The sequence below is a fragment of the Phalaenopsis equestris genome, unplaced genomic scaffold, assembly GCF_001263595.1.
Source record: "Phalaenopsis equestris unplaced genomic scaffold, ASM126359v1 Scaffold000107, whole genome shotgun sequence".
NCBI lineage: Eukaryota > Viridiplantae > Streptophyta > Magnoliopsida > Asparagales > Orchidaceae > Phalaenopsis > Phalaenopsis equestris.
Window position 1 is genome coordinate 3,150,695 of NW_018164549.1, and position 27,996 is coordinate 3,178,690.

Here is a 27,996-nt window from a genome sequence, read left to right on the forward strand (position 1 = left end):
TATATATATATATATATAATGAGTATATTTTTTTATTAAATAACAAATATAATCAAAACTAAATGGCATTTGCATGATATGCGCAACATTTTAACATTGAAGTTTTCTAAACTCAACCTTTCATCTTCTACATAAACAAGTACTACGTGATAAACTCCATAAAAATGTAACATCCAAAATGTAATATAAAAATGAAATCTGGGTCATCATATTACATACAAATTGATACTACATAAGGAATTATATTGGATATTTTGATAAAATTTTATTTTAATAAGTATTACATTTTTTTTTATATTATATATGGTATAAAAGAAAAACTAAACAACATTATTATTCATTTAGAGTAAATTACATTGATAGAAATAGGGACGTGGGCTCACTCGTGTTCAGCTCGTTTATAATTCAAGCTCAAAAAGTGTGTTCGTGTTAGGCTCATTTGCTTAACTGGTCGAACAGGAGCTATTCACGAACAGCCATAAGATTTAAGGGTTGAGGCAAGATTTAAAAATTATTTTTTATACAAAAACATCATTTGAATCTAATTTGATCATTTTTATTCTATTTTCTTAATTAAGTAATTCTTTCTAGCCTTATAGTCAATTAATTTTTTTAAAAATACCAATGCAATACATATATATATATATATATATAAGATTAGTATTTCGAGCCAAAACTAGCTAAACACGAACAAATAAATTTTTGTTTGTGCTAAGTTCATTAACTTAACAAGCTGAACACGAGTTATTCACAAACAACGAACCCTTGACAGCCCTACATAGAAAAATGAAAGCTTGGGCCAAACGATAAGATTTGAATGAGAAAATGGAAGTTTTTTTTGAAAAAATCAGAGCTCCGAAGTGCTCATTTTATTTGTTTCAGGGCCAAGATCTTTTTGTTTTTTTGATTGAGTGCCAAAGAACAAATTTAAACAAAACAAAATTTAATTTCAAAATCTTCACAGTAAATTTCCACCCCTAACTCTTTACCATTTAACAAACAAATTATTGCAATATATATATTAATCCATGCAAACTCTTGAATTTACCCTCAATGGTTTAGCCTGAAAAAGAGGTACTTATAAAATTTTATGCTTAAAATAACATTGCTTATAGTTTAATCCAACCCAATTAATAATTAAAATGGAGTGATTAGCACTTGTTTTTATTAATAATCTAAGAAGATTGTTAAATATTTCATCAATCATCAAGAAACTTGGCATGGTGGATGCACCTCATAAAGATAGAATAAATTTGATAGGAGTCATTGAAAGATAATCAAACATCCACACACATCATGAACTAACTAATCAGAAGATAATCAACCCATATAAAAACAATCCCTATCACACATATTAGACATCCAAAATACACTATATGGCTATCCTCAAAAACAAATCTCACAATAAATAAGCAGAAGATAGCCAAGCAAATCCGAAAATAACATGATAATTATGGACCTTTTAATAAATTTTTTTTAGTAATGATAACATGCGTTAGACTAAAGTGCGCTACGTGATACCTTAATCCACTAGCACTACAGACGCTTCTCTTGCCGCCGCTCCTGGAGTTTCTATAGGCACATCATTCTTCGCTTTGGACGAACCATTTGTTGCCGGTGCTGTTACCGCCACATTCGTGCCTTCCGGAGGGCTGCCGCTCGTGTTAGCCGCAGGGCCCTCTTTGGCAGGTGGTGTGGGGGCAGCAGGTGGGGTTGGTGGGGGTTTCATGTGGGGTGGGGGATTATGCTTTAGCTTAATAAGAAGCTGACGCATTCTTGAGAGGTCAGTGGGCTTTCCAGGCTTGGGGCCTTGAAGTACAATAATAGACGGTTTCTTTTCTGCATCCTTCTTCCCTCTTTTCTTCTCAATATTAGGGACTTCATTTGGGATGAGCTCAGCAATGGCTTTCCAGTACTGCTTATCTGCACTGGCATGAAATTTCTCCTGACTGGCCACAAAGATCTGACACGAAGGATAAAGGAGTCGGTTTGATGAACTTGGGATGGGATTTGGTGATGATTTTAATTAAAAAAAGGGAAATTTACATACATACGGCACAATTCTTATGCATTCACGTATATCTAACACACTTTGTTGTCGTAAACCTATGTATGAAAAGGTGGATTTTACTTTTAAAAAGAGAAGTGATTGTGGTATTTTTTATGTGAAGTTAAAGATTAAAAATGGATTTTTGGGAGCAAGATATGTAAATACATAATCATTGTGTGGCATGTGGTAAATGGCCCTTGAAAAAATTTGGGAAGTGGCAAAAAGTTCATACCTTCTCCTTTTCTCTGTTGGTGGTTTTATTAGTCTCTTTGTTCAGTTTCCTCTTCTCGTAGAACTCAATCTTGAATTCTTCAGCTTCGGCGATTATCTGATTACGGAGTTCCTTCTCTTTCCTTTCTTTCTCCTCGAGATGAATAGCATTTTGGCTGCACAAATCATTGCAGAATTGATAATGATTAGTATCACAATCCCTCAAATGTTACTGCATCGAAGCATGACAAAGGCCTGCTCGCAATTACTGGGGAAGAACAGCTCCGATTGACAGTGACGGGTGTTATAGACTAATAATTTTCAATAAAACATGAAAAGGAATTTACAGACAAACCACGCTGTATTTGCATATCTAACACAAAAACATTCATATTAGATAAATACCACTCAAATCTTTAACATCACATGAGAAATTCTACCATCACTATCTTTTTAGAAGTGGAATAAAGCTTTTTCATGCATAGGTTTATGTCACCAAGGCGGTGCAATTATAAATATCAAACTTTGGGAGTTAGACAGTAAATACATTAGAAATTGTGGTATGTATGTAAATGTCCCACACATGAAATATTTGTGCTGCACCAGTGTTTGCGTTTTGATTGTGATTATAACAGTAAATGATTCTATCAGCTGTGAATAGAATTTTAAGCACGCCTATCATGAAAATCAAGGAATGTTCCATTGACAAGATGGATGGTTGGATGCAGGGATTTCATTGTTGTTATATTGAGATTTCTGGAACTTCGGCTGTAACAAAGTTCTGTTAATGTGCAATTTTACAGGTTGGCAGTCGGGTCTTCAAAGATTTCGACCTTATGTCCTATTTCTACAGTCTAATGGGATTTGAAGTGAATTTATACAGATGGGAATGTAGAAAGTAAATTTTATATTACTCGGCAATTCCTACTCTTTCTAAGAATTTTATACGCAATCATAGATTCCCATTATCTTATAAATAAATGAATTAAAAGGTATAAAAACAGCTCTGTAGGTCTACTAATTTCCTACGGATGCATAAATCATCATTTTTCTTCCGGGAACTAATTCCTCGTTAAAGTGTGAGAGCTAGAAGTGTAAATGAGCTGAGCCCGCTCAAACTCAACTCGCTGAAGAGCTCAAGAGTCGATCTTATCGAGCTGTGAGCTCGAGCTCATATTTTAAATGAGATCCATTTCAAGCTTTAATAAGACTTGGCTCATAGGCTCCCGAGCTAACTGGAAGCGTGAACTTAATAATTAAAAATAAAAAGTTGTTGTTGCTGTTTTGGAAGGAGTTAAGCCATTAAAAAAGTGAGGGCTTCACTCAATGCATAGTAATAAATTAAAAGATTCCCCTGTACCATTTCTTCTCATGCAGTAACCCAGGCTAGCAAATCACAAAAAGATGGCCGCGTCATCTTCTCGAATGAGCTCTCACAACACTTCTCTAGAGACCATAGCCCGATTTCGTCGTTGCCTTCTCGAGCAAGCTCTAGCTGTGAATTCCTCCAACTAAGATTTAAGTAGCTTTTGTGCATGGTAACAAAAGCTGAGCTCGAGCTCATAATATGGGCTAAACACGAGCTCGAGCTCATAATATGTGCTAAACACGAGCTCGAGCTCGAGCTCAAGTTCAACTTGTTGTTTCGATAGACGAGTTGAGCTCATGTTCATTGCGACTCAAACTTGACTCGGATCGTCTACACCCTTTGGAGAAACTATCACAAAGTACAAAGGCGAGGCTTGCTTTTATGGGGACTTCATTTATCTTTCTTCCATCCTCTTTTTCCCCCTCCATGTTTTTTCAGTATTTAGCTAAAAGTGACATTTCAAACATATGCATGCCTTCTATGATCAAAAATTTCTCTTTGTAAATTTTTAGAAGAAAGAACATCAATTTTTATCCACATTGGGTTTATCTTTACTTTAGTTTATTATCTACTAAATTAGCAAATATTTGTTTAAAATTAACTGTATGAGCCCTGAGAGAATTGTATGTTAATAGCATTGCTAGGCTATATCAAATTTCATTGCATGATAGCATAAGAAACTCTAAACCTTAAAACACCTTACATCAAATTTAATATCAAAGAGTACTTATGTACACACCATCTTCAAAGCAAAATATGAAAATTATAATAAAAATTAAGAGATGAAATTTGAATGATTTGAATTTAGCTATTATTCTAGACAACTACCAAAATTTTGTAAAGCTAAAACTTAAATGTATCCTGTCTACATTTGATGGAAGATAAAATCATGTATCTTCAAGGATAGAAGACAGGATAGAAGACCTTCGGAAAGTGTTTGAAAAAATAATAATAAAATATTTAATATCAAGGATTTGAATTTTAAAAACAAAAAGCAATGGTATATTCTAAAACATTTTGGTGAAGTATTTCAAATAAAACTCAAGGTCATACAAGAAACATAAAATCTCGTTAGAGAATTATGCAGGCCAACTGCATGCTCTATTTAAGAAATTTAAATAATATGATTATAACAACAACAACAACAACAACAACAAAGCCTTAATCCCACTACGTGGGGTCGGCCATAATATGATTATAACATATTTAAACATTTTCTAAAATTTAAAAATTTTATAGCCAAATGTTATCAACCTAAAGACACTTATATTACTAATGTTTAAATCAGTGAATGTCTTGGATGAAAGATCAAGCATGAATTAATCGATAATAAATAACGCTCACTATGGAGCTCCAAAAATTGAGAAATATCACAGTAATCTTCCTGGTAAGATTAGTGCAGCTTTGGTTAATATTTATAGAAAATTTACCTTTACATCTCAGTATAGACCGGTTGAACACATAACATCATCAGTATCAGGTATCCAATTGAATACTTTAAAATGAAGAATTTAATTCAACAAAACGATTCTACATGATTTTTTAGTCTCTAGTTATAAAATGCACCAAAGTTTAACATAAATTTAAGCAAGAGCAAAAATAAGAATCTAAAATTAAATCCAAGATCATTAGACCCAAATCTATATTAAATTTGATTTTAAATCTAAAAAATCATATATGGAGTTGTTGGTACAATTATTAAACAATATAATAATGAAATTGCTAACAAATTGCCTGATAAAAATCGACAAATAATCAAATCAACATTTTCTTGATTTTTTTATTTATATATTCATAAAAAGACCATTGTTAAGGACTGTTCCAATATACTCAAGCAGTTATGTTTGAATGGAATTTGTCTTCAACAAAAAAACGTCATTTATCACTAAACCATATTGAATCGATGTATTAATTAATTAATTAATTACATACACTCTTTGCATTAGAATATTCACTGAAAGCAAGTTGATAAGGTTGTTATAACTCAATTGCAATTGTGAACATAAAATAAGTATAAAAGAGAAGTGATATTAAAAAAAATTTAGCAATGTAATAATTTGCCAAAATCTAGAAACTTTCCCACTCAAAATCTCTTAAAAAATAATTGCTAGAAAAACAAAACAAATAATTATACATTGATTTGGAACGGATGCTTATGGGTTAGAAATCTAAAAGAAATTAGGTATTATTCAAATTATATTGTACTTGATCTAAATTTAAATCATGAATTATCAAATAATTGTTTGGATTCTTCACAAATTCACCTCAAAATTTTACATCGAATGCATCTACATATTTTTTAAGCTTCCAGAAGTTATATTGTATAATGAAATTCTGGCAGTATTGAAGGTAAATGTCAAGGGTGCCCATTTGGAATGGCGACAAACAAACATGTGATGAGTTGTACATATTTCTAAGGAAAAAAATTCTTCCCAAAGGTTTTATATGAATATCATGTAAGCAATTTGTCAAAGCTAAAATTTTCCAAGGCCAACAAAAGTGAAAAGGAGCTCGGACCCAAAAACCTTTACCCAAAAACACAATATTTGCGTTGCATCGATTTTGGCACTTTGATTGTAATTAGGCAAGATGAGCATATCAAGCCAGATTTTGATCTATGTTGTACTTTTTCTTCATTTTACACAATGGAGAAAGGATTCATATAGCGGACCCCACTTAGCGGAATAAAGAATTGTTGTTGATATTGTTGATGTTGATGTTGTTGTTATACACACACATTTGGTGCACCATTAAGGTGCAGTATAAATCACATAATGGCATGATGATATGTGCTTAAGGAATAATGTGGGACCAATGCAAATCGAGGTGGTTGGAGCAGGGCCGCATAATGACCAAGTCAGTTTCACCATCTCGTAACTAAGTTTGCTTTAAGTAACTAAAAGTCAACAAATTTGGAGAAGGTTGACCTAAGTTGTGTAGTTCAATAGAAATAGACTAGAATTGACTAAAGTTGGCCAAGAGTCGGCAACAGTCAGATGTGGTGGATTGAATTTAAGCAACCCTGTCATGTAGAATTTGAGTTGCTCAGTGTTGACCAAGTTAACTATGATCAGGTATGCTTTGTTAATCGTTTAAATCAAAGATAGTGAGGCATTCCCAGACCATTCAAACTAAGTCAAGCTCACAACTATCAAATTTATAGGTACAACTATCATAACAATACCTATAAATTTGATAGTTGTGTGACCAGACACGTACCATTCCACTTCAATGTTTGATTCACCACAAGGAAGACAGGCTAAGTAAACAATACTATTTCAAGCAAACAAGAACTAGTTCAAGATCAACTTAAACTATTCGATCAAAACTTGATTCAAGCCACACCAAGCCAAAAGCAGTCTATCCAAAAATAAATAACTATATATATAGCCCAAGGGGAAATATATTAAAGAGAAAAGATATAGATAGGTTGCGTGAGTGAGCCCAAATAGACACAAACCCACACAGTACAACACACACAAAAAAGTCAAAAAAGATACATATAAAAAACAAAAAAGCCCAAAACCACTAGGGCGCGGAAAAAGTAATGGTCATCCCAATTTAGTCTTGCCTCTGCCTCTTGTTATCGGAAGGGATCCATCTAACAAATTGATAAGGTACGTATCATTACCCGAAGTAACCAAAGTATCATCCATAATATTCCTGAGCTCAAGTAGATTTTCATTCTTCTTCTTCCTCCTGGAAGTGTAAACCTGTCATTCCTCATCTGAAGAATCAGTCTGATGAGGTGGTAGAGTTGTAGCAGAAGGATTACCAACCGTTGTACCCACAATATGTTCTAGTATATGTGAAGTATGATTTGCCTCTACACCGGATACTTCTTGAAGAGGAGGAGCTGCGAGGTTCTCCTGTTTATTATTATGAACACCATCCTTTGTAGGTAATAGTCCTTCAGTGTTGTTTTCAATTGGGTTTGAAGGTGTAGGTTGCCCAACAGAGCCATCCAGCATCACATCAATCGCAGTAACAGTAGTGTCAGTGGAGCGTCCATAAAGGCAACAGACATCTCCTGCCTTGTGGTAGTGTCCTCCACAGGTGGAACTAATTTGTCTAAAGCAGTGGGGTTAGAACCATCATTATTCTCTTGAACCTTAGATTTCAAATTAGAATGGAGCTTGTGATATTATATCAAGGGTATGCCCAAACATCTTATAGTGAGTACAATAAGGAGGTCTGTGTTCCATGACGATTTATTGCCAATATTTACTATGAGTTGTGTCCAGCCAGACTTCAGTAACATCAGGTAAAATAATATCTATTTCCACAAGTATTGTGGCTATATAAGGTCTGGTTAAATTGAAAGTGGGTAGATCTAGCTTCAAAGGGTCCCCACGAATGACCCCAATAGAGTAGAGAACCTGATGATAAAAAAAGCGCTGCTTGAAACTAGGTAGACTAAATTATACCAGTAAAGTGGGGGTTTCATGATTTGGGTTGAAATCAAAAGACCACTTGAGTAACTTCATTGACTTGTCTGCAATATTAAGGTATTTCTTGGAGAAAATTCGGGTGTAATCTTCAGCCACGGTTAGTTGAATCAACACATGTCTCCATCTATGAGTCTCACTTTCCACTTGTCTACTAGTTTAAGATCATCAACACTTTTTATGATAGCTTACATAGGTGGGTGCCTCCACTGAAATTTTACAATAAGAGGAAACTTGAATTTCTTCGTCAGGGTTGAAATTTCTAAGTCAGAGAAAAAAATTGTTGATTTCCCACTTTCATTGATTTCCTTCTTAACAAAAATGCAATCACTTGTACCATCACGACAATCCTTATAGCTTGAAAAGAAGACAACCGCCTACTCCACCCGAGGGTTACCACAACGTGGGCAAAGGAGATTTTGTCAAGTTCAACCAAAGAAGAAGGGAGCGCCATCAGAGTAAGGGGATCTGTCGGCGTTGTTGTTGTCGGGTAGGGCGAGGCGCAACGTCGAAACAGGTCGCTGACGCAAACACGGGTTGTAATAGAAACAGAAGAGCGAAGTTGTCGGATAAGGAGAGGCGCAGCGTCAAAACAGAGAAGCGACGCAGACGCAACAGACACCGACGTAGACGCAAGCTGCAATAAAAGCAGTCACAGACGAGTCATCGACTTCGAAGAGATGCAGTAATGTCGGGACGAAGCAAGTCAACGAAATGGTGCGAGCGAAGGAGAGAAAAAATCAAATGCGAACCTAGGAGAGCTTTCGACTATCTGCCTTACTCGCACGCATGCACGAGCCCTCTTCCCTCCTTCCAACACGCGAGCAAATGCGAAGTTTCGTCAACGCAGACAGAGGCACAACGTCAAAACAACCCTCTCCCTACCCGACGAAGCGAGTTGACAAAACTGTGCGAGCCAGGAAGAGACAGAATCAAATGCGAACCCTAGCAGAGCTCTCGACTATCTGCCCAACTCGCACGCATGCACGAGATCTCTTCCCTCCTTCCAACACGCGAGCAAATGCGAAGTTTCGTCGACGCAGACAAAGGCACAATGTCCTTGTTGTTGTCGGGTAGGGAGAGGCGCAGGCAAAGGCGCATTTGATTATGTCTACATGACAAGGTCGCTTAAACTTAATCCACCACATTTGATTGTTGCCATGTGGTTTTGTCATGTTCAACCAAAGAAAAAGGGAGTGCTATCAGAGCAGGGAGATCCACCTGCTGGAAGATCCCGATATAATAGTTGTCGGTGTCTCCTACTGCAAAGTCCCCGCCACGCAAATGCGAACCGAAGTTGTAAGGCAGACAGAGGCGAACGTCAGCGTCGAAACAGAAGAACGACGTAGACGTGCGAAGCTGTAGGCGTCGAAATCGAGCAAGAAGCAACAGATGCAGACGCAATTCCTCGACGTCAAAGAGACGTAGTAACGTCGGGATGAAGTAGAGGATGAGGAGCGAGAGTCGACAAAGTAGAGGCGAGGTGAGAGCCCTCTCCTTCAAACGACAGAATCAAATGCGACGGAAATCGCCATTGGAAACCCTAGCAGAGCTCTCGACCGCAGCTGGCATTGTGAAACTTGTATATATATATATATTTTAAAGCCCAAGGGCAAATATATTAATATGGAAGAAAGATACAGAAATGTTGCATGAGAGGGCCTAAAAGAAAGTCTAACTCATGCAAAACAACACACACAAAACTCAAATAAAGCAAAGATACATAAAGGAAAAAAAAACTAAAAGCCACAAAAGGGCACAAAGGTGCTAGGGACGTCCCAATTTAGTCCTCCTGCCCCTAGTTCGCGGAAGTGAGTCGGCTAACAAATTAGTAAGTTGAGTACCATTGCTCATAGTAACCAAAGTGTCATACATCAGATTCTTGAGCTCAAGTAAATTTTCATTTTTCTTCTTCCTCCTGGATGTATAGACATGTCATTTCTCATCCAATGATTAACTCATCTGATCAATAGATTCCAAATGTGGTCGGACAGTTGTAGGTCGTTGTACATCATGATCCTCATGAGTCTGAGTAATACCAACATTTTTCTGGATCTGATGAGACAGTAGTGAAACAGTAGAAGTATTTCCACCTGTATTATCGGTGATAGGTTCTAAAACAAGCGGGGTCAAGAGAATCTCTTTTTCCCCTACGATAGGAGGTTCCAAAGACGGTAGACCTACAAGTGGGGACTAAATGGTTGACATATTGTCTACGGGGAAAGTGACGTCTTTTGGGGTATCCTTCTGATGATCAATAGTGTCAAAACTTAGAATTGATCAAAGGGAGATGGAATCACAGCCTCTAGCGGAGCAGTTTATTTTTTTGGTCTGAGGTAGGGGTGCAGATGATGACATTGAGAACTGGAGTGTCCGAACATACGACAGTTCGAACAATACGGTGAAAAAAGCTCAATAACTACCTTCTGCCAATATCCTTGGTGTTGTGTGCCCAACCAGATTTTCTAAGAATCGGGTGTAGTGATGTCTCTTTCAACAAGTATTCTGGCTTCAGATGGACGGGAAAGATTAAAAGTATGAATGTCTGTCTTGAATGACATTCCATAAGCTAAGACAATGGAGTACAATACTTTTTGAGAAAAATAATGAAATTTCAGACCAGGGAGGCGAATCCAAACTGGAATGATTGGAGGTTCCGTCTGTGGGTCAAAATTCGCAGACCATTTATGAATCTTCGCTGCTTTGTTATCAATTTATATTATCCTTCTAGCGAATAAGCCCATGTAATCATCTTCATTACGAATGAGAATGTCTCCTATCTAATAGTCCAATTTTTCACTCTCCAACGAGGTGTATAAGTTCAAATTCTTTGCGAATGAGCTCCATTTTGGGATGACCATATATAAATTTCCCAACCAAATTCAAACAACAGGAGGAAGCAAGTTGAATACCTTCAGCTTCTGTAAAAAATATGACAGGTTTCCCATTCTTCCTAACAGGTTTCTTGATGTCATCTGCCCACTCAAACGAAGGAAGGAAAGATGGCAATTTAGGTGTGTGAGGCGTGGACACCCGAAAGGGCAGCTGCATAAGATCTGGCTGAAGCCATCGAAAGCTTTGAAAGGAAGAAGAGAAGAAGCAGTGAACGCAGAGAAGCCGCAGAGGAGCGCACCCGCGAGAGAGAGCCGCACAGGAAAGACGTAAGAAAGAGAGACATTTAGTTCAAAATGCAAATATATGCATAAAAAAATACATGCATCCATGTTCCATACCACTTAATTTACGCATAACTAACAATCTGGCAAATTTAAATGAGCATTTGAAACATGAAAATATAAAATTAAGAAATGCTCATCACATTACAATAGCTCATTTTTGTTAATTACCATATTAAAGATATAATTAACACAAACCATAATTAATAAAATACATGAAAATAAAAAAAATTTTGAACAACTTTAATTTGAGAACATCTTTATTTTATAAATAATGTTTTATGCTATGTGAATAGTTCTAAAATCCAATTTTCTTATGTTTTGCTCTTCAAAATTTAAAGAATATTCCAAAATCATTGTTTGATTTAAGTCAAGCTTGGTGTGCTGCAAACTTTTAAACCCCTCTAATAATCATCAAACACAAGAAACAGGGTGATAGTTTCAAACACGATATGCAACTTTCGATAGGTACCGCCGCCCCTAAATAGACCTTGGTTGATTCATAAACAATAACATTTCCTAACAGAAACAAGTGGTTCATCCTGACTCGTTCGTAGCCAAATAGAACAAACCATACATAGCATGATAGACATTTAGAATCAGGGAACAAAATTTTAGAATTATGGAACAAAATTTTTGAATTATGGAACAAAATTCTAATCCCTATTTTTACTTGATCCAAGAAGACCGTACAAACTGTTCGATTAAATGATTTTAAATTGATGCATTCAAGATATGCATTGTAATTGAAATGCATGTGTTACTTACATGCAAATCAAACACATTATTTTTTTAATGATACATAGCAAATACATTGAAATATGACAGAAAGTGTCAGGTGATAGTGCTACACCATTGCCCAACCTAAGGGCAATTTTTTTCTTTTGTACGCCAAAGGGCAGTTTAGTCTTTGTTATTTATTATAATTTTGTGTAAATAGTGCTAATATGTTTAGGGTTAGGGTTATGCATGAGATTGTGTTTATAGTCTTAGTTTTAGGGTTTGAGAGAATTTTCTACCTCTCGAATTATAGGAATAGGGAGAGATCGCCTGCCACTCGAATTGTAGGTACTTATCTTTGTAGTCATCTTGAGTGTTTGATATTCTTGTAATAAAATATTGTATGCCCTAATATATGTCAGGTATCGTGTCAAATGGTATAAGAGCATTCGATCTTAAAAAAAAAAGGGAACCAAGGAAGGGATCAAGGATTGGGTCATATGGACCGATCAAATCGAGAGCTGGGAAGACGACGTGATCGAACTAGACTCTTGTGACGATAGAGACGCTATCACGCTAACTGGAGAAGACCAACGAAATTGCAAACATTTGGAAGGAAAAAGGATTGCGGCATGTATTGACCCAAATGATTGTGATACAATTGGGATAGAGCTAAATGGGAAGCAACAACGGAATCACGACTTATAGTTTGTTGCAATACAGCCGTGGTCAAGCTATTTGGGATCAGAGGGAAGACAAATTGCAATGTTGGGATCGCAAGGAAGCCAAATTGTAGCGTTGGGAAACACAGGAAAGCAAAATCAAGATCACAGGCTGAATATCATGATAAGAGCTAGCAGGGGAAGCCGACAATAAGAACACAAGAAGGAATCGCAGCATACAGAGCGAACAGTCACTCAATTGTACCTATCTGGAAACAAACGATGGGATCAAAGTCGTAGAGTGACCTAATATCGTGACACAATCGTGATTCAAACTAGATTGGAGGCAATGACAGAATTTCAGCTCACATAATTTCCGTCTTTTGCAATAAAAAAATTTCAAGGGAATAATGGAGGCCAAGAAAATAAATATTTTGCAGGAAATATTGGAGGAGTTGGTGAGCCAAATCAGATCTAAAATGAATGAGTGTTTGTCGCCAATGGAGGAATGATTTACATCCATAGAGGGGCGATGCCTTCCATGGAGGGCATATTTACGACCCTAGAAGAAATGATGAAGAAACGGATGAATTTCACGGAAGGTGAGGCATTCGCAACCACCTGCAATGAGATCGAGCAGCGGCATTTGGAGGAAACTCGAGTGGCAACCCTTGGAAGGAATAATATTCGAGCGTCAGCAGACGAAATGGGACGAAATGCAATTAGATACTGCAGAAGATCAATTTGAACGATTTCGGCCTGGAATAAAGAACCACAGTGGGTGGAATATCACCAGAGGGTTGCATCCAAACGCGTCGACGCCTTTTGCTGTTGTAATGATCAGGGCGGAAGGTGAGGCAAGAGCCTAAAGGGACACGATGGCTGACTATGGGGCGATTCAGAATTATGGAAGGAGGAAATTCAATATATGACGCGGAATGGAACCCAACCCTCGCTTCATGGGCACAATGAACTTCAATCTAGAGAAGTGGGAGGAGACTCGCGTAAAAAGATGTTGAAGAAGTCGATTTTCGAGAGGTGAGGCCCACAAGAGTGGGTGTATCGTGTGGAGTAATATTTCGCGGTGAATGAGCTAAATGGAGAGGAGAATCTCCTAGTGGCAGGGTTACGTTTGGAGGGGAAGACCTTAGCATGGTTTCAGTGAAGTGAGACTAAATGCCCGATCCACTTGTGAGAAAATTTAAAGATTGCTTGTTGGAATGTTTTTGAGCAATTCAAAAAGGGGGCCTACAAAAGCAATTCTTTGCATTGACTCGAAAAGGGACTTTCAGGTAGTATAAGGAGGGATTAGAGCTCTTGTCGAGACGACTGAGGAGAAATTTTGAGACAATAGCGGAGGGAAACTTCATGAAAGGTTTAAAACTCAACATACGTGTAGCACTTTGTCCGTTAAGACCACGAGGCTTAGGAAAAATTATAAAATTAGCATATTTGATTGAATATCATAATGCAATGGAATAGGCGAATAGAGCAGCACTTATAGAGTGTCATACCGAACCGTTATTACCACGACGATACCAAAAGCTCAAAATTGTGGAAATTCAGTGAGAGGCTTCACAGGATAATAATCATAAGTCACAACCGGGATTGATAGTTAAGTGTCTGACATAGATAGAGGTTCGAGAGCAACGAACCAAGGGGTTATAATTTTTGTGTGACGAGAAGCTTACCCCAGGACACCATTGCAAGAATCGAACGTTACAAGTTCTCACTGTGTGATGAAAAAGCAGAAGAAATAGAAAAGGTTGTGGTAGAGGAATATATTCTTTTTTTTCCCACATTGAGGACAGGGTGCCTTTTTGGGAGTAGATTACTGTTACATCGACGTTGAGCCTAAGGGCAATTTAGTCTTTTGTAAGCCTAAGTGTAATTTAGTCTTTTGTTATTTATTATTATTTAGGATAAATTGGGTTAATATCTTTAGGGTTAGAATTATGCATGAAATTATTTTTGTAGTCTTATGTTTAGAGTTTGGGAGAAATTTCATACCTCTCGAATTGTGAGAATTTGGAGAGATAGTCTACCTGTCGAATTGTAGGTGTTTATATTTATATGTCTTAAGTGTTTGATATTATTGCAATAAAATATTATTTGCCCTAATTTTTGGCAAGAATCATATCAGATAGTTCAAAATAACACCGAAACACAGTAGCAAATCATGGCGAAAGACAACGATAGTTAGTAGCAACAAATGAAAATAAGCGATAGCCGTGGGCAGTAAAGATTTGGTCACATTGTGATTTCCCCCTACTTTAAAGATCCACTCAATAATTTATATAATATACAACAAAAGACTAAAAAATAGATATTTGAAAAAGATAATTTTAGAGGACGATGAAGATCCATTAATTGCTAATAATATGAAATAAGATAATGAATGGTTTTGGGAAAATTAAAATAAAGTTACACCGTCATATTTACAAGGGAAAAATGTCAATGCAGACTTATTTGCTAAAGAAACAAGATCAACATAAAATAATAAAATAAGGTAAAAAAATATAATTATATAAAAATTTATGTGAAAGATCTTAAAATCATAAATATAATCATTACTTTAAATCGAATTAATGTTGTTATTGGTTTTTATTGATCAAGTGGAAAATAATTGAAATTGAAGATGATAAAGAAAATTTGCGGGAATGTTGATATAAGTGGGGATAAAGGAGCGAGAAAACAATTAATTATAATAAAGATTCCAATAAAGACCTCTTAGTGATGAGAGTAAAAGAGATTCTAAATTCATAAATTATGATCTTAGACTACTTGTTGAAGTTCAAAAGAGAGCGGAAGGGGTTTAATATTTAGTGCGTAAATTATTGTATAACATTTATAGTTATATTTTGATTTTTTATAGCCTTGCTTTGACATTTTATTTTAATATCAAAATGCTACATTTTATTTCATATTTTTCATTAATTTAATGAATTACTTCTGAAGCCTAAGCCATACCAACAAAAATGCCTTAATACTTAATTGCACAGTTTCAAACCTTGCAATGTAATTTTCAAGCAAACTGATCGGAGAAAAAGCACTTTGTATCAATATTTAAGAAAAACAGAGAAGTTCAATATTGTAATGCCAAGGAAATCAACTTATGAGTCAAAATGAACTTACAGGATGGTAAGCAGAATATAATTAGAGAAATTATATAAGTATTTGAGAATCAATTTGGTTTCATACTAAGAACATCCACTATGAAAGAATTTTTTATGTCAAAAAAATAAATAAATAAACATAAAGAGCATAGAAAAGATTCCGCATAATTTTAATAATCTTAAAAAGACACATTATTAAAAATTATAAAAATTAATTTATTTATATTTTAAAAAGTATAAGAAAATGATGTTGAGCAATTAAACATATTCATGACGAAACATTGATTAGTATTAGAAGTTCTTATGAACATTATTTTAAGTTTGGAAGTTTGGGATTGATTTTGGTAGCTCAATCAATTTCAGCTAAAATCGATCCAAAAATAACTAATATTTTCAATTTCTATTACTTCCATGATTTTTTATCAAAATATATAGCTTCATTAAACTCTAGAAGAAATTCAAGAGTTTCCACAGGAAGTGTCAAAATTCTATTAGAATTCTATCACAAATGTCTCATTAAATTTCATGTGTGCTATAATTTGAACCGCAATCAGATAATCTTTTTTGTCGCATACCTAAAATATAATTTTAGTAGTATTTAGTGATAAAAAAGATAATCAAAACTACAACTGAAATTCCTGAAATAAAATAAACTATAGAAAGTAGAACTTTTATGATAGGACTGGATTTGAAACCGAGACCATGATTCAAGGCATTCTAAATGACAATAATATTAAATCAATATTTTTTTTATATGATTGAAAGGTTTATAGATTATGTTTTAAAGTGAGGTTTTTTGTTGTGTGCTTTTTCAATGATAAATTTTAATCCATGAAAAATTTACTAAACAAAGTAAAAAAATTAGAAAAATACATGAAAAATGAACATAAAGGACTTGAGATTAGCTGAACAAAGATTACATATATAGTACATAATTTTGAAGAGAGAAATATTCACAACTATTATTTAATAGCAGTAGAATGCCTGGGTGACAGCCAGGTGTAATAAGTTATGTTGGATCTTTGACATAAAATAATGAGGGCATGTATAAGAGGACGTAACTCACATATTTAAAATTGTGCAGCTAAAATGTAGAAATGCTTCATTGCTATTACGCGGTAAGATTATATTATGAACATAATAAATTATATACAACTTCAATCGGTCAAATTATGTTATATAAACATAAATGTCAGACAGCCAAAAAGTCCTAATGGCCAACTTGAATATGGAGAAATGAGAACGTTAACATGAAAGTGTAAGAAGGTTGAGAAGAAAAAATAAGCAAATGACTCCATTTGAGAGACTATGATAGTAGCATCTATGGAAAATTAAGATATTAATTAATAACCTTGAGACTTTTAGACATGTCCACTAATAGGTAGAAAATTTCATAAGATACATCCATCCACACAAACACACACACATAAACGCATCTAAAGCCAAGAGGTGACATTGACAGAAGTTGGACAAAAACATTTGTGCGTGAGTTAGAAGTCAGACGAACAAAGCCGGAAAAATTTTTATAAAAGGAGGATTCATAAATTTGATTCCAAATGGTTGGTATAAATCTGATAATGAGGATCTGATGATGACGAAATCAATGATATTGAGCGCTATCATGTTATAAAACTAGTAAGCAGAGCGTAAATTACTGTGCTCCTCAAATGTATCGCTTGTGCACATGCAAGCTTGCTTTCATACCAAATGACCATGCCAAATAATTTATGTGACATGAAAAAAGAAGTTTATATTTTTTATTAGCATGGTTTGGATTTCATTCTTGAGTGTGCGTATCATGAAAAAATATCTTAGACCCATCATATTATCCATCAAAATCCAGAAATAAATGAAGTCACTTATCTTATAGATATGTGAATATCGGTGAGCAAAACATGGCATACAGCAAAAAAACTTAGATTTTAAGACTTTGCGGGCCTTCTTGAGTTAAAAACTAATGAAATTCAATGGTTTCATATATCACCTACAAAGATAAGAAAACTCATATTTAAAAATTAATATTGATATGCGAACAAAACAACCTACAATCACTATCATGTCATATAGCTATGAAGTAGAGAAGTCTACAAAACGATCTCAGTGAATATGAAAATATTGATCTCAGTGAATATGAAAATATTGTGCTCCCGAAATGTGACAAGCTTGTTCCGGTACCCAATGGTCGTGCCACATTTTATACAACATGAAAAAAAAAAGTTCATAGTTTTTCAAGTCTATTTTAGATTTCTTTCTAGGGCATACATACCAAAAAAAAATATATTAAAGCCATCACACTATCCAAGAATATAAATAAATCAATAATGTTAATTATCATACAGCAGATGAGCGAATATCTGCAAATGAAACATTTTAAACAATAATACACCATACATTTTAAATAATAAATACACCATACATTTTAAATCTTTGCGGGCCTCTGTTACGCCGGTGTCTAAGAACAATTTAGTTTTTTTGTTATTTATTATTATTTAATATAAATAAGGCTAACATATTTAGGATTAGAATTCTGCATGAGATTGTGTCTTGAGTCTTAGTGTTAGGGAGAGTATTCCTACCTCTCGAATTGTATGTGTTTATCCTTTTTGTGAAGTGTTGTTAGTGTTATTGAAGAAAAAATTTTATTTTGTCTTAATTTTTGTGTGAAAATTTGTGTCGGATCGTACCAAATTAGTATCAGAGCCGAACGATCCAACACTCCATCTATTCCTTTCACTATACACAGTTGCACAGCTTCGTATCTTGCGATTCAGTAAGAATTTGACCTAGCCAGGAGTCAACCACGGATTGACGCGTACAGACATGACCAAACCTCCTTATACATCATACGGTTGGAGCTTGCTGGCAAAATTGACGGAATCGCTGCTCATAGAGGGCGAGATCACTGCTTACGGGGAGCTTAAGTCGCGCCTTTCCTTCATGAAGAAACATGCGAAACAGGCATAAAGAAGTTTTTAAGGGAAGCAAATGATGGGATTGAGCATGGTGAAACGGCCAGATCACGAAATTGGGACCAGACGTGCTAGTTATGAAAAGTTACGATGTCATCGCAACTTGAGCCATTGGGCTGAGATACAGACATCAACTTCTGATAGCTGGAAAGATTGACAGGATAGCGGCATATAGAACCTAGTCGCGTGATATAGTCGTGAAATAAGACACCTGGAAAGAGTAAAAGAGTTTTTCATTTGAAAACGGTTTTGGAGAAATGGCAGTAAGGAAGTTAATTCTTAGGAAGAGAGATTGGAAGGAGAGTCGGGGCAACCAAAATCCGGGATAAAGGAAAGTTTTGCCCATTAACAACCAAATTGAGAGCAGGAAGGAGATGATACGAAATCTTATTGAGATGAAATCTAATACCCCATCAACATCTCAATTTGCAAATCATAAAAAGGGTTGACCAAGGAATTCATAGTCAACTCGAAAGGAAAAGAGATCGAACGTGAGGAGCATGAGGAGAAAAACATCCATCATCAATAACTCCCTTTTAGGACTCCGATTTGGGGGGGGGGGGGGGGGGAGGCGAGAGTTTTTGGTGGGCGAATAATGGAGGAAGGGTTGTACAAAGGGTTGAGAGGAGCACAAAGAAGAAAGGGGAGAAGCTGGGATGGGATATGACTATGATCGAAGGGAGTTTTACCCTAGATATATGGGAGGAAAAACTAGAGATGAGGGTTGGTTGGAGATGCTAGGGTTATGAAGTTCAACTGGAGATAATAGAATTAGGAAGTTGAAGATGTCGATCTTTGGGAGGAAGGTGCATATGGGTGGGTGTACCGGGCAGGGCAATATTTCACATTGAATGAGCTAAATGGGGAGGAGAAGCTCATGGCAAAAGTGTTATGTTTGGAGGGGAAAGCCCAAACATTATTTCAGTTGAGGGAGGCAAGATGCCCAATATGTTCTTGAGAGGAATTTAAGGATTTCTTGTTGGTATATTTCCGAACCATTCTGGGAAGAGACCATGGAATATATGAAGAGAATCAAGCTATTGTCAGGATGACCGATGGGGATTTCTGAAACAGGATTGGAGGAGAGCATCATGAAGAGCCAAAAGCCAACATATGGGCACCACTTCGACTATTGAAACGGCAGGATTGAGGGAGACGATGAAGCTTGCCCAAATGGTGGAAGACATGAATTAGATGAAGAAACCAACAAAAGCAACACCACGGGGGGATTCCACAAAAGTTCCTTGACGAATATGACACCGAGGACTTGGACTAAAGGAGAGATTGAGGAGAGGCGTATGAAAGCCAATCCCAAGGGCAGCTTTAAGTGCCTCACAAAGGCAGAGGTGCAAGACAAGAGAGCAAAGGGATTAAATTTCTAATGTAATGAGAAGTATGCCTCGGGCCATCGGTGCAAGGATCGCACGCTCCAAGTCCTTTTAGTTAATGAGGGGGAGAAGGCAGATAGTGAGGAGTCGGATGAAGAAGTGATGGAAGGAGAGAAGCACTTACACTTGGATGCAGCGGATGTGTTCCTCAACTTAGGGACGGGATTTACTCCAAATAAAACAATGAAGATGAGGGGACAGATTCGGGAGCAACCAGTACTAGTATTGGTGAATAGTGGGGCCACTCACAACTTAATCTCATATATGGTCGTGGACCAATTGGAGTTGAAGTTAATAGATATGAAAATTTTTAGGGTTATGATGGGGGCGAGGAAGGTGGACAAAAGCAGGGAAATTTGCACAGAATTGGTGTTGACACTATAGGGCATACAGGTGGTGGAGGACTTCCTTCCCTTGGACTTGGGAAAATGTAATTTTGGGGATGCAGTGGCTACAGATGATCAGAGAAATGAGGGTGGATTGGAAATCCTTGATTATGGAGACTAGGGTGGAGGGGAGAAAGGAGGATTTTCGTGGTGACCATACCTTAGAGAGGCCATGGTGTTAGCGGATCCATCGAAGGTGGAGGCTATGTTTGAGGGTCACCACCTAGGACTTGGAAAGGGTTGAGAAAGTTTATGGGACTTACAAGAAATTGCCGAAAGTTTGTGATGGATTGTAATTTGATTGTGTGGTCATGGATGAAGAAATTACAGAAGGATAATTTTCAATAAGAGAAAGTGACGACATAGTGTTCTGAATAAATAAAGAATTGTTATTTATTAATGTTTAGTATAAATAGGCTAAAATGTTTATGGTTGAGGTTATGCATGAGAATGTGTATTGATTCTTAGGGTTAGGGCTAGGGATTGGGTTTGGGAGAAATAGCTTACCTTTCGAATTGTAGGATTTGGGAGAGATCTCCTACTCTCGAATTGTAGGTGTTGATCTTTTATGTGCAGTGTTGTTTGTGTTATTGAAGAAAGAAATTTATTTTGCTCTAATTTTTGTGCGGAAATTTGTATCTGATTGCATCAGCCTTCTAGAGTTAAGAACCGATGGAAGCCAAGTGTTTCATTATCATTTACCCACTTTCCAAAATGAAAACACTCAAATGCAAGTTAATATTGATATTTGAATAAGACTATCATGTTGTATTACGATAAATATTTTTTAACTCATAATTCCATTATAAAGTATGAGATATATCATGTTTATACGATACTTCATGATAAATCATGGGCCATTTTCCACAAAGAAGCCAGCATATCCATGCGTGGTTCATACATTAATATAAATAATAACTAAATGGATATTACTTGCACACAAACACAAATAGTTTACATGCTTATTTACTATCAGACAAGCATATATGGTGGCAGATATTAGGAGAGGGGGGCTGATGCCACCCGCATTTTCCTTTTGCGAAATATTGCCAGCCCTGCCTTCGTTTTCCCGCAGCACGCTTTCTTCCACAACAGCCAGCAGATATTTATACCATTGGCTTGCTGTTCTCAGTTTCTGCACTGCAATAAGCCTTTTGCCCACTGCTTTCAGTTTCATCACAGCAAGAAACTTGAGCCACTGTTAAGAATTCAGGCTCTGTGGAAGAATGAATCCTATACTCAAGCCACAATGTGGGAGGGTGTTACTGCAGCTGGAACGGAGGAAAGAGTCATGCAGAGGCATGCAAGAAAGAGCAGAGGAGGAGCCTCTAGTGTGAGGGGGATCGGACACATGTTGGTCAGTGCAAGGTGAGAGCAGGGAAGGGTGGCTCCACGTGATCAGAGAGGGAACAAGCACAGGGTGAAGGAGCTGGGCTGCTTCTCTGGCATGTGAGGTGAGGGATGAGATGGGATGGGACGTGAACGAGGCAATCTGGTGTTTCAACACTGGAGCGAAGAGAGGAAGTGGTCACAAGCTCCAACAGGGAGTTGCTGCACGTGATTTGCGAACATATAGAGCGGGAGAGACCACGAACGGCAGTAGAGAGAGCGAACGGTGCTGGGTTTGGGGTGAGGTTTACTTTATTTTATTTTATTTGTTTGATAGGTCATAAGGGATAAGGTCGAACGGCTAGGCAAGGGAAGTGGAGGATGGTGCAAGATGGGAAAAGGCTGAATTCATGTAGATTTTCATGCCAACAGCTCACAAATAAGGATCAAATAGTATGGTTGTGATTTATAGATAATTTTGACATCTTGGATGCGTTCGTACAGCTTGTTTTGCAAAATAAGATTGTTTAAGCAATTACGATGGTTCTTGCAACAAGTTAACTTGAGCTCAAATCACGCCCACCATGTCTATATTTTTTTTTTGTTTTAGCATGCTTAGTTATTTTAATTACAAAATGTCCATTATTTGATAACAGTTCAGCCATGTTTGCATAGTCTGTTTAGCAAATGTGCACCGAAAATAATAATGTTTTGAATGTTGATTATATCTAAAATTAATATTGCTGAGATTTAAAGTAAGACCTCAATAATTATAGGATACGAATATGCTTTGTGCTCCCGCTTTAAAAATTTTCTAGCTCCGCCACTATGTTGAAATGTATTCGTGGAGAGCAAGCGAATAATATGATCCAGTGATTGACTTCATAAAAAGTGGTTTAAAGTAAAAAACGAACCCCCTTTGACATGTTCTTTTTCCCAAACCATCTACATTTAGAGTTGTAATCAAGCTAAGCCAAGCCACAGATGTCTCGGGTTGGACTTGGTTTGGCTATATTATAAGTTCTTTATGTTCAGCACGAGCTTGAGCTTAGATTTTATATATATTTTCATACTTAGCTTAATTAAAATTTCTACAAATTACACTTGGCTTGTAGTTGATTTGTTTATATTAATTAAGAGATCATTTCGACGAGTTAATGAACAAACTAAAATTCAAATTAGTAATTAATTTTTCATATAAAATTATAAACAAATTATTTTAAAAATCTATATAAACAAACAGTTGAATAAATTTTGAATTATGATCTAACTAACTTACATCAATTAAATAAAATAATAATAATTTACAATTAAGCTTTCCTGTAATAAAAAAATATAAGTAAATACTAACAAACTATTTAATTGAAATAAAAAAGAAAGAAAAAATTAAATCAAATTATAAAGAATATTGATATTAATTTATAATATGTTATAATTAAATATATAATTAAATAATTTCAAGTTAATCAAATTTTATTTAAATAATATATCATATATGATATAAGCTATCATCGAACTTACTAAAGAGTAACTACTTATTGAAGAATAAATGAATTTGTTCGTGAATACAAATAAATTATTTGGATTGTATTTAAGTTTGATTCATTTAACCTTCTAGCTCTTAAGAAATGTTCAAACCTTTTCCTTACTAATTAGAACAAACTTTATCAACTTTTAATCGAGCCAAGTTCAAATTGTTTATCAAGTCGATTGGTTCATTTATAGGAATCTACACCTTCCTTATAATGTTATTGACTAATAGATTCTCATTAACAACCTATCTTATTACTTGCAATTTATATATGTATGACATCCTGAGCACTAATCAATATCAAACCAAAATGATCGCCTAATGTCTTCTTATCCAGAGCTTCTTATTATTTAAGGCAAAGCTAGTTCTATGAAGATGCTCAATCACAATCATATTAATAGTTTTGCACTTCAAAACCTTTCATGAAACTAGCGAATCTTCAATCTAGCAGGCCACATTCTGCAACTAGCTACTATCTCAGGCTACTATGTGTTTGGCACTTAGTAGACATCACAGCATAAGATAAGTTTTTTTCCCCCTATTCTTTTTTCTTAATCTATGAATGGTTAAAAAATGAGAATGCCTCCAAAATCTTAGCACCGTCCATCTTCTAGTTTGTGAGGGTTAAGATTTAATCATCTCATGTCACAATAAAGACCTATCCTCTTCTTCAGAGTTGTTCTTTGAGCTTTGATTTGGTTATTCTGGTATTATTTCCAGCATGGCAAGAAAAACATTAGATGCTTGATAAGTAATCATTTCTTATTGCCATGAAAAACCAAAACAATGTTGAGCATAAGTAGTCTCCTATTCTTTATTTTTTTGATTCATAATTACTCCCATATGAAAAAAATTACTCTTCCTATCCATGATGAACTACACTCTTAAAAGCCACTGATTTATGGTGTGGCAAAAATATATTTTAATGACATGATTAGTAAAAGGAACTATATTTTTACTAGTTCATGCATCCCTTTATATATTAGATTGATAGTTTTATTAGAAATTTTGTTAATGTGTTGTTTGCCTAAATTTCAATAAATTATCATTTTGATTGCAACCATTAACAGCATCAATAGCCTTTGTCCTAATAATATTGGTTGTTTTTATGAATTGTAATTTTGCAATCATCCCTTGAAGTGTTGCATGTGATTCATGACCAAGTAAATCATTTTGCACCAACTTGTCAAGTAAACTTTGGCCTCCAATTCTTCAAGCAACAATTTTCTATTTTCCCTTCTCTCTGATGCAGGTAAAACAGATAGCCCATCTTCCCAATAATCAATGGTCTTTTCTTTGCTTTGCATGCCAAAACTACACAATTTATTTTTCCATAGCTTTAGTTTTCACAGGTGCTGCATCTCCTGTGCCTTCTCTAATATATTTACACCATTCTTATCCATCCTAAAAATATCATTTCCAAGACAATCAACATGTTTGTTTACAACCATCGTTAGAAAAGCTTACCTTAGAAAATTTATAAAGCAATCCTCATATATGGTCTAATCACATAATTCTTTGCCATCTTAGTCACGTAGATACGTAATTGTCTTCTCGAATATAATAATCAGAAATTTTGACACCCAAAGGAATATTTTTTTCTAAAAGTAAATTATCAATAGCTCTGTTTTTTTATAAAAGTGCACAGGTTTGTTATAGCAATTTTATGTTTAGCAATTACCCAAACAATATAATTTATTAGGCCTGATAACTTAATTTAGTGGGCCACCTATTTATTTCAGTGTAACTCAACTCCTCACAAGACAATCTTTTCCTAGGAAGTACTAAAAATGCAGATATTATGCAGTAAATTGCACCAGCATGAACAATATGATAAAAAAAATTGGGCAGTCATGACAATTCATAAACGGTAGTTCCACCAACGTGAACCAGGTATGGAGCAGACGCAGAAGCCAATTCAAAAGTCATTACAGTAGAATGCTACTTTTTCAAAACAATCTAAGGAATCATTTTGAAAAATGCCAGAAAATAGTAAAATAATAACAGTCAATCTGTCAGAAGAGCAAAAAAAAGAACTTGCAAAGCCCACACCATCAAGTTACATGAAGGAACAGCTTAATTAACAAAACATGTGTGATGCCACCTGGAAGGCCTACACCCACTGCAAAAACTTAAAAATATAAAAAGGATAGATACTTCTAACTTATTAGGTAACTCAAGTCGCGAAGGGATACATAAGGAAATTATGCCTGTTTCTCGGGATCACATACTATGAGATTTGTTGCTCATAATTACCAAAAAATTAATTTAACCAAAGTTAAATCACTTTCGAAACAAATTATATGCTGTGATATGAACTCGGCTCATCCGCATCAGAATTCACTTATCATATATATGTTACAAGAAGCTTGTTCAAAAAACGATTATTTGAGACTTGAGATTAGCTTTAAAAAACGATTTACTTCTTCAATCATTATTTATTTATTGTTATCGAAATTTACGAGTGTTCTAACCCTAATTTATGCAAGTCTATCATGAACTTCACCCAATAAAAGACTACAGAAATCCCTATCGATGAAAACCATACAGTACATAAATATCTCTTGAACAGCTAAAACAAAAAGATATAGAAATAGGTTGGCAAAGCTCTTACCGGCGCCACTCCCGCAGAATAAACCCTTCCTCCGGATGCATCTCGCTGGGGGGCGGGAGTACCGGGCCATCAGAAGCGAAGAATCCTCCATTCTCCTCCTCTCCGTGCACCTTCCCGTTAAGTTCCGGTATGATGAAAGGCGAAGCGTCGGAAGAAGGAGAAATACTACCGGGTCCAGAAACAAGGTGTTCTTGGGAATTCTCGTCGGCACCGAAAGCTCCACCAGATACTGCATGGACGCCGGAGGTAAGATGATCGTCGGAGATCACCGTGGGATCGCCTGAATCCTCATCCGCTGCGAAGCTGGGGTAGGACTCATAGCGCTGGGAAGGAAGGCGGGGATCATAACCCACGTAAGTGTCATCGTCGCCGAAGGGGGATGCCATCTGACTCTCTCGTCTTTCACTAGTAAGCGTCCACAGACTCTATCACCGACGATCCTATGCCCAACTTTTGCTCGTGGCAGTGGGAAGAAGATAAGAGTGACAGCACTCTTTAATAATTGTAGCATTTACAAGCTTGGCTCTCACAAATAGTGAAAAAATTTGAGTACATAACACTCACCGCGACGTCTGTAACTTGAAATTATGTTACATGAATATTTGGAGGTTATAATCGGGCTATAACCCCTGCAACCTCCCTGTAACCTATCTGTACCTTCTAGTAAGTTCCGTATTTCTATTGTTATATATAGATAGATTACAGAGGTTATAACGAGGTTATAATTATATAGGTATGTTACAGGGAGGTTACAAGGGTTATAACGCGGTTATAACCTCCGAATATCTTCCCTGTAACTTATTTGAGTTACATTTGTAAGTTACAGACATACGCAACTCTGCGTACGTCTTATGTACACAATTTTTTCCCACTATTAGGGGTGTAAACTAGCCGAACACAAGCCCATAATCAGTTTTTGTTTGACTCGTTTATATTTTGAGCTAAAAAACTGTGTTCGTGTTCGGCTCGTTTGCTTAGCGAGCAACGTGTCAAATACGAGCCGTTCACGAACAAAGAGTCGTTTTTACAACCCTCATCAGGTAACCATAAGATGTTAAGGATTAGGACAAGATTTAAAAATTATTGTTTATATCAAAACATCATTTGAATCTAATTTAATATTTTTTATTTTATTTTCTTAATTAATACTTCTAATTGATTATAATTTTTTGTAGCTTTCTAGTCAATTAATTTTTTTAAAAATACTACTCATCAAAGATATATATATAATTTATTAGTAGTATTTCGAGCTAAAACGAGCCCAACACGAACAAGCAAATCTTTGTTCGTGTTGTTCGTGTTCGGCTCGTTGACTTTGCGAATGAGCCGAACATAAGCTTCTTAGCTAGCCGAACACGAGTTGTTCACGAACAACGAGCCGTTTTGACAGCCCTACTCACAATTCTTATAAATTTATGTATCTAAGATTTAAATTTGTTTTTTTTATATTTACAACATCCAAATATTTCATATTGGAGTAAATAATATCAATATTTTAACTTTTAAAAATTGACATAAATATATTCATACATGGATAAAAACATATACTGAATGTAAATATAATATTTTAGGTATTAATATGTAAATACATAAAATTTTGCCGTCATGTACAAAAATCTTCCATAAATTTTTTTTTTCTTCCATAATAGCTGAGTGCATTTAATAATCTAATATGATCTGATTGAAAGAGTAGATGTTTTAGAATTGACTTGAGTTAAGAAAGACACGGGTAAACCTAGAAAGACGTGGGCATATTCTATAAAAAATGATCTTAATTTGTTAGAATTAATTGAAAATAAGAGACTAAATTGGGCACAATGGAGAAAAAAGATTCATGTAGCCGACCCCACTCAGTGGGAAAAAGGTTTTGTTGTTAGTGTTCTTGTTGAAGTGAAATGAAAAAAAACTTAAGGATGTACATGCATGCCACATAATTTTTATCTTGTCCAATCAAAATATATACAAATTATATTTTATTTCTATAAAAATTATTTCGACAATAATTTTGATATGCTATTAAAAATTTAA

General features: G+C 35.6%; 1 protein-coding gene across 1 annotated transcript; it reads right to left on the reverse strand.

Annotated features, from left to right (window-relative positions):
- Positions 1-1,327: 1,327 nt before the first annotated feature.
- On the reverse strand, positions 1,328-26,494 carry LOC110020834 (clathrin light chain 2-like). The gene is made up of 3 exons (XM_020719092.1): positions 25,969-26,494; positions 2,283-2,436; positions 1,328-1,963 (listed from the first exon to the last, which is right to left on the reverse strand). Exons 1-3 carry the CDS (start codon positions 26,352-26,354, stop codon positions 1,523-1,525), a joined length of 981 nt encoding a protein of 326 aa, XP_020574751.1. The 5' UTR covers positions 26,355-26,494; the 3' UTR covers positions 1,328-1,522.
- Positions 26,495-27,996: the final 1,502 nt, after the last annotated feature.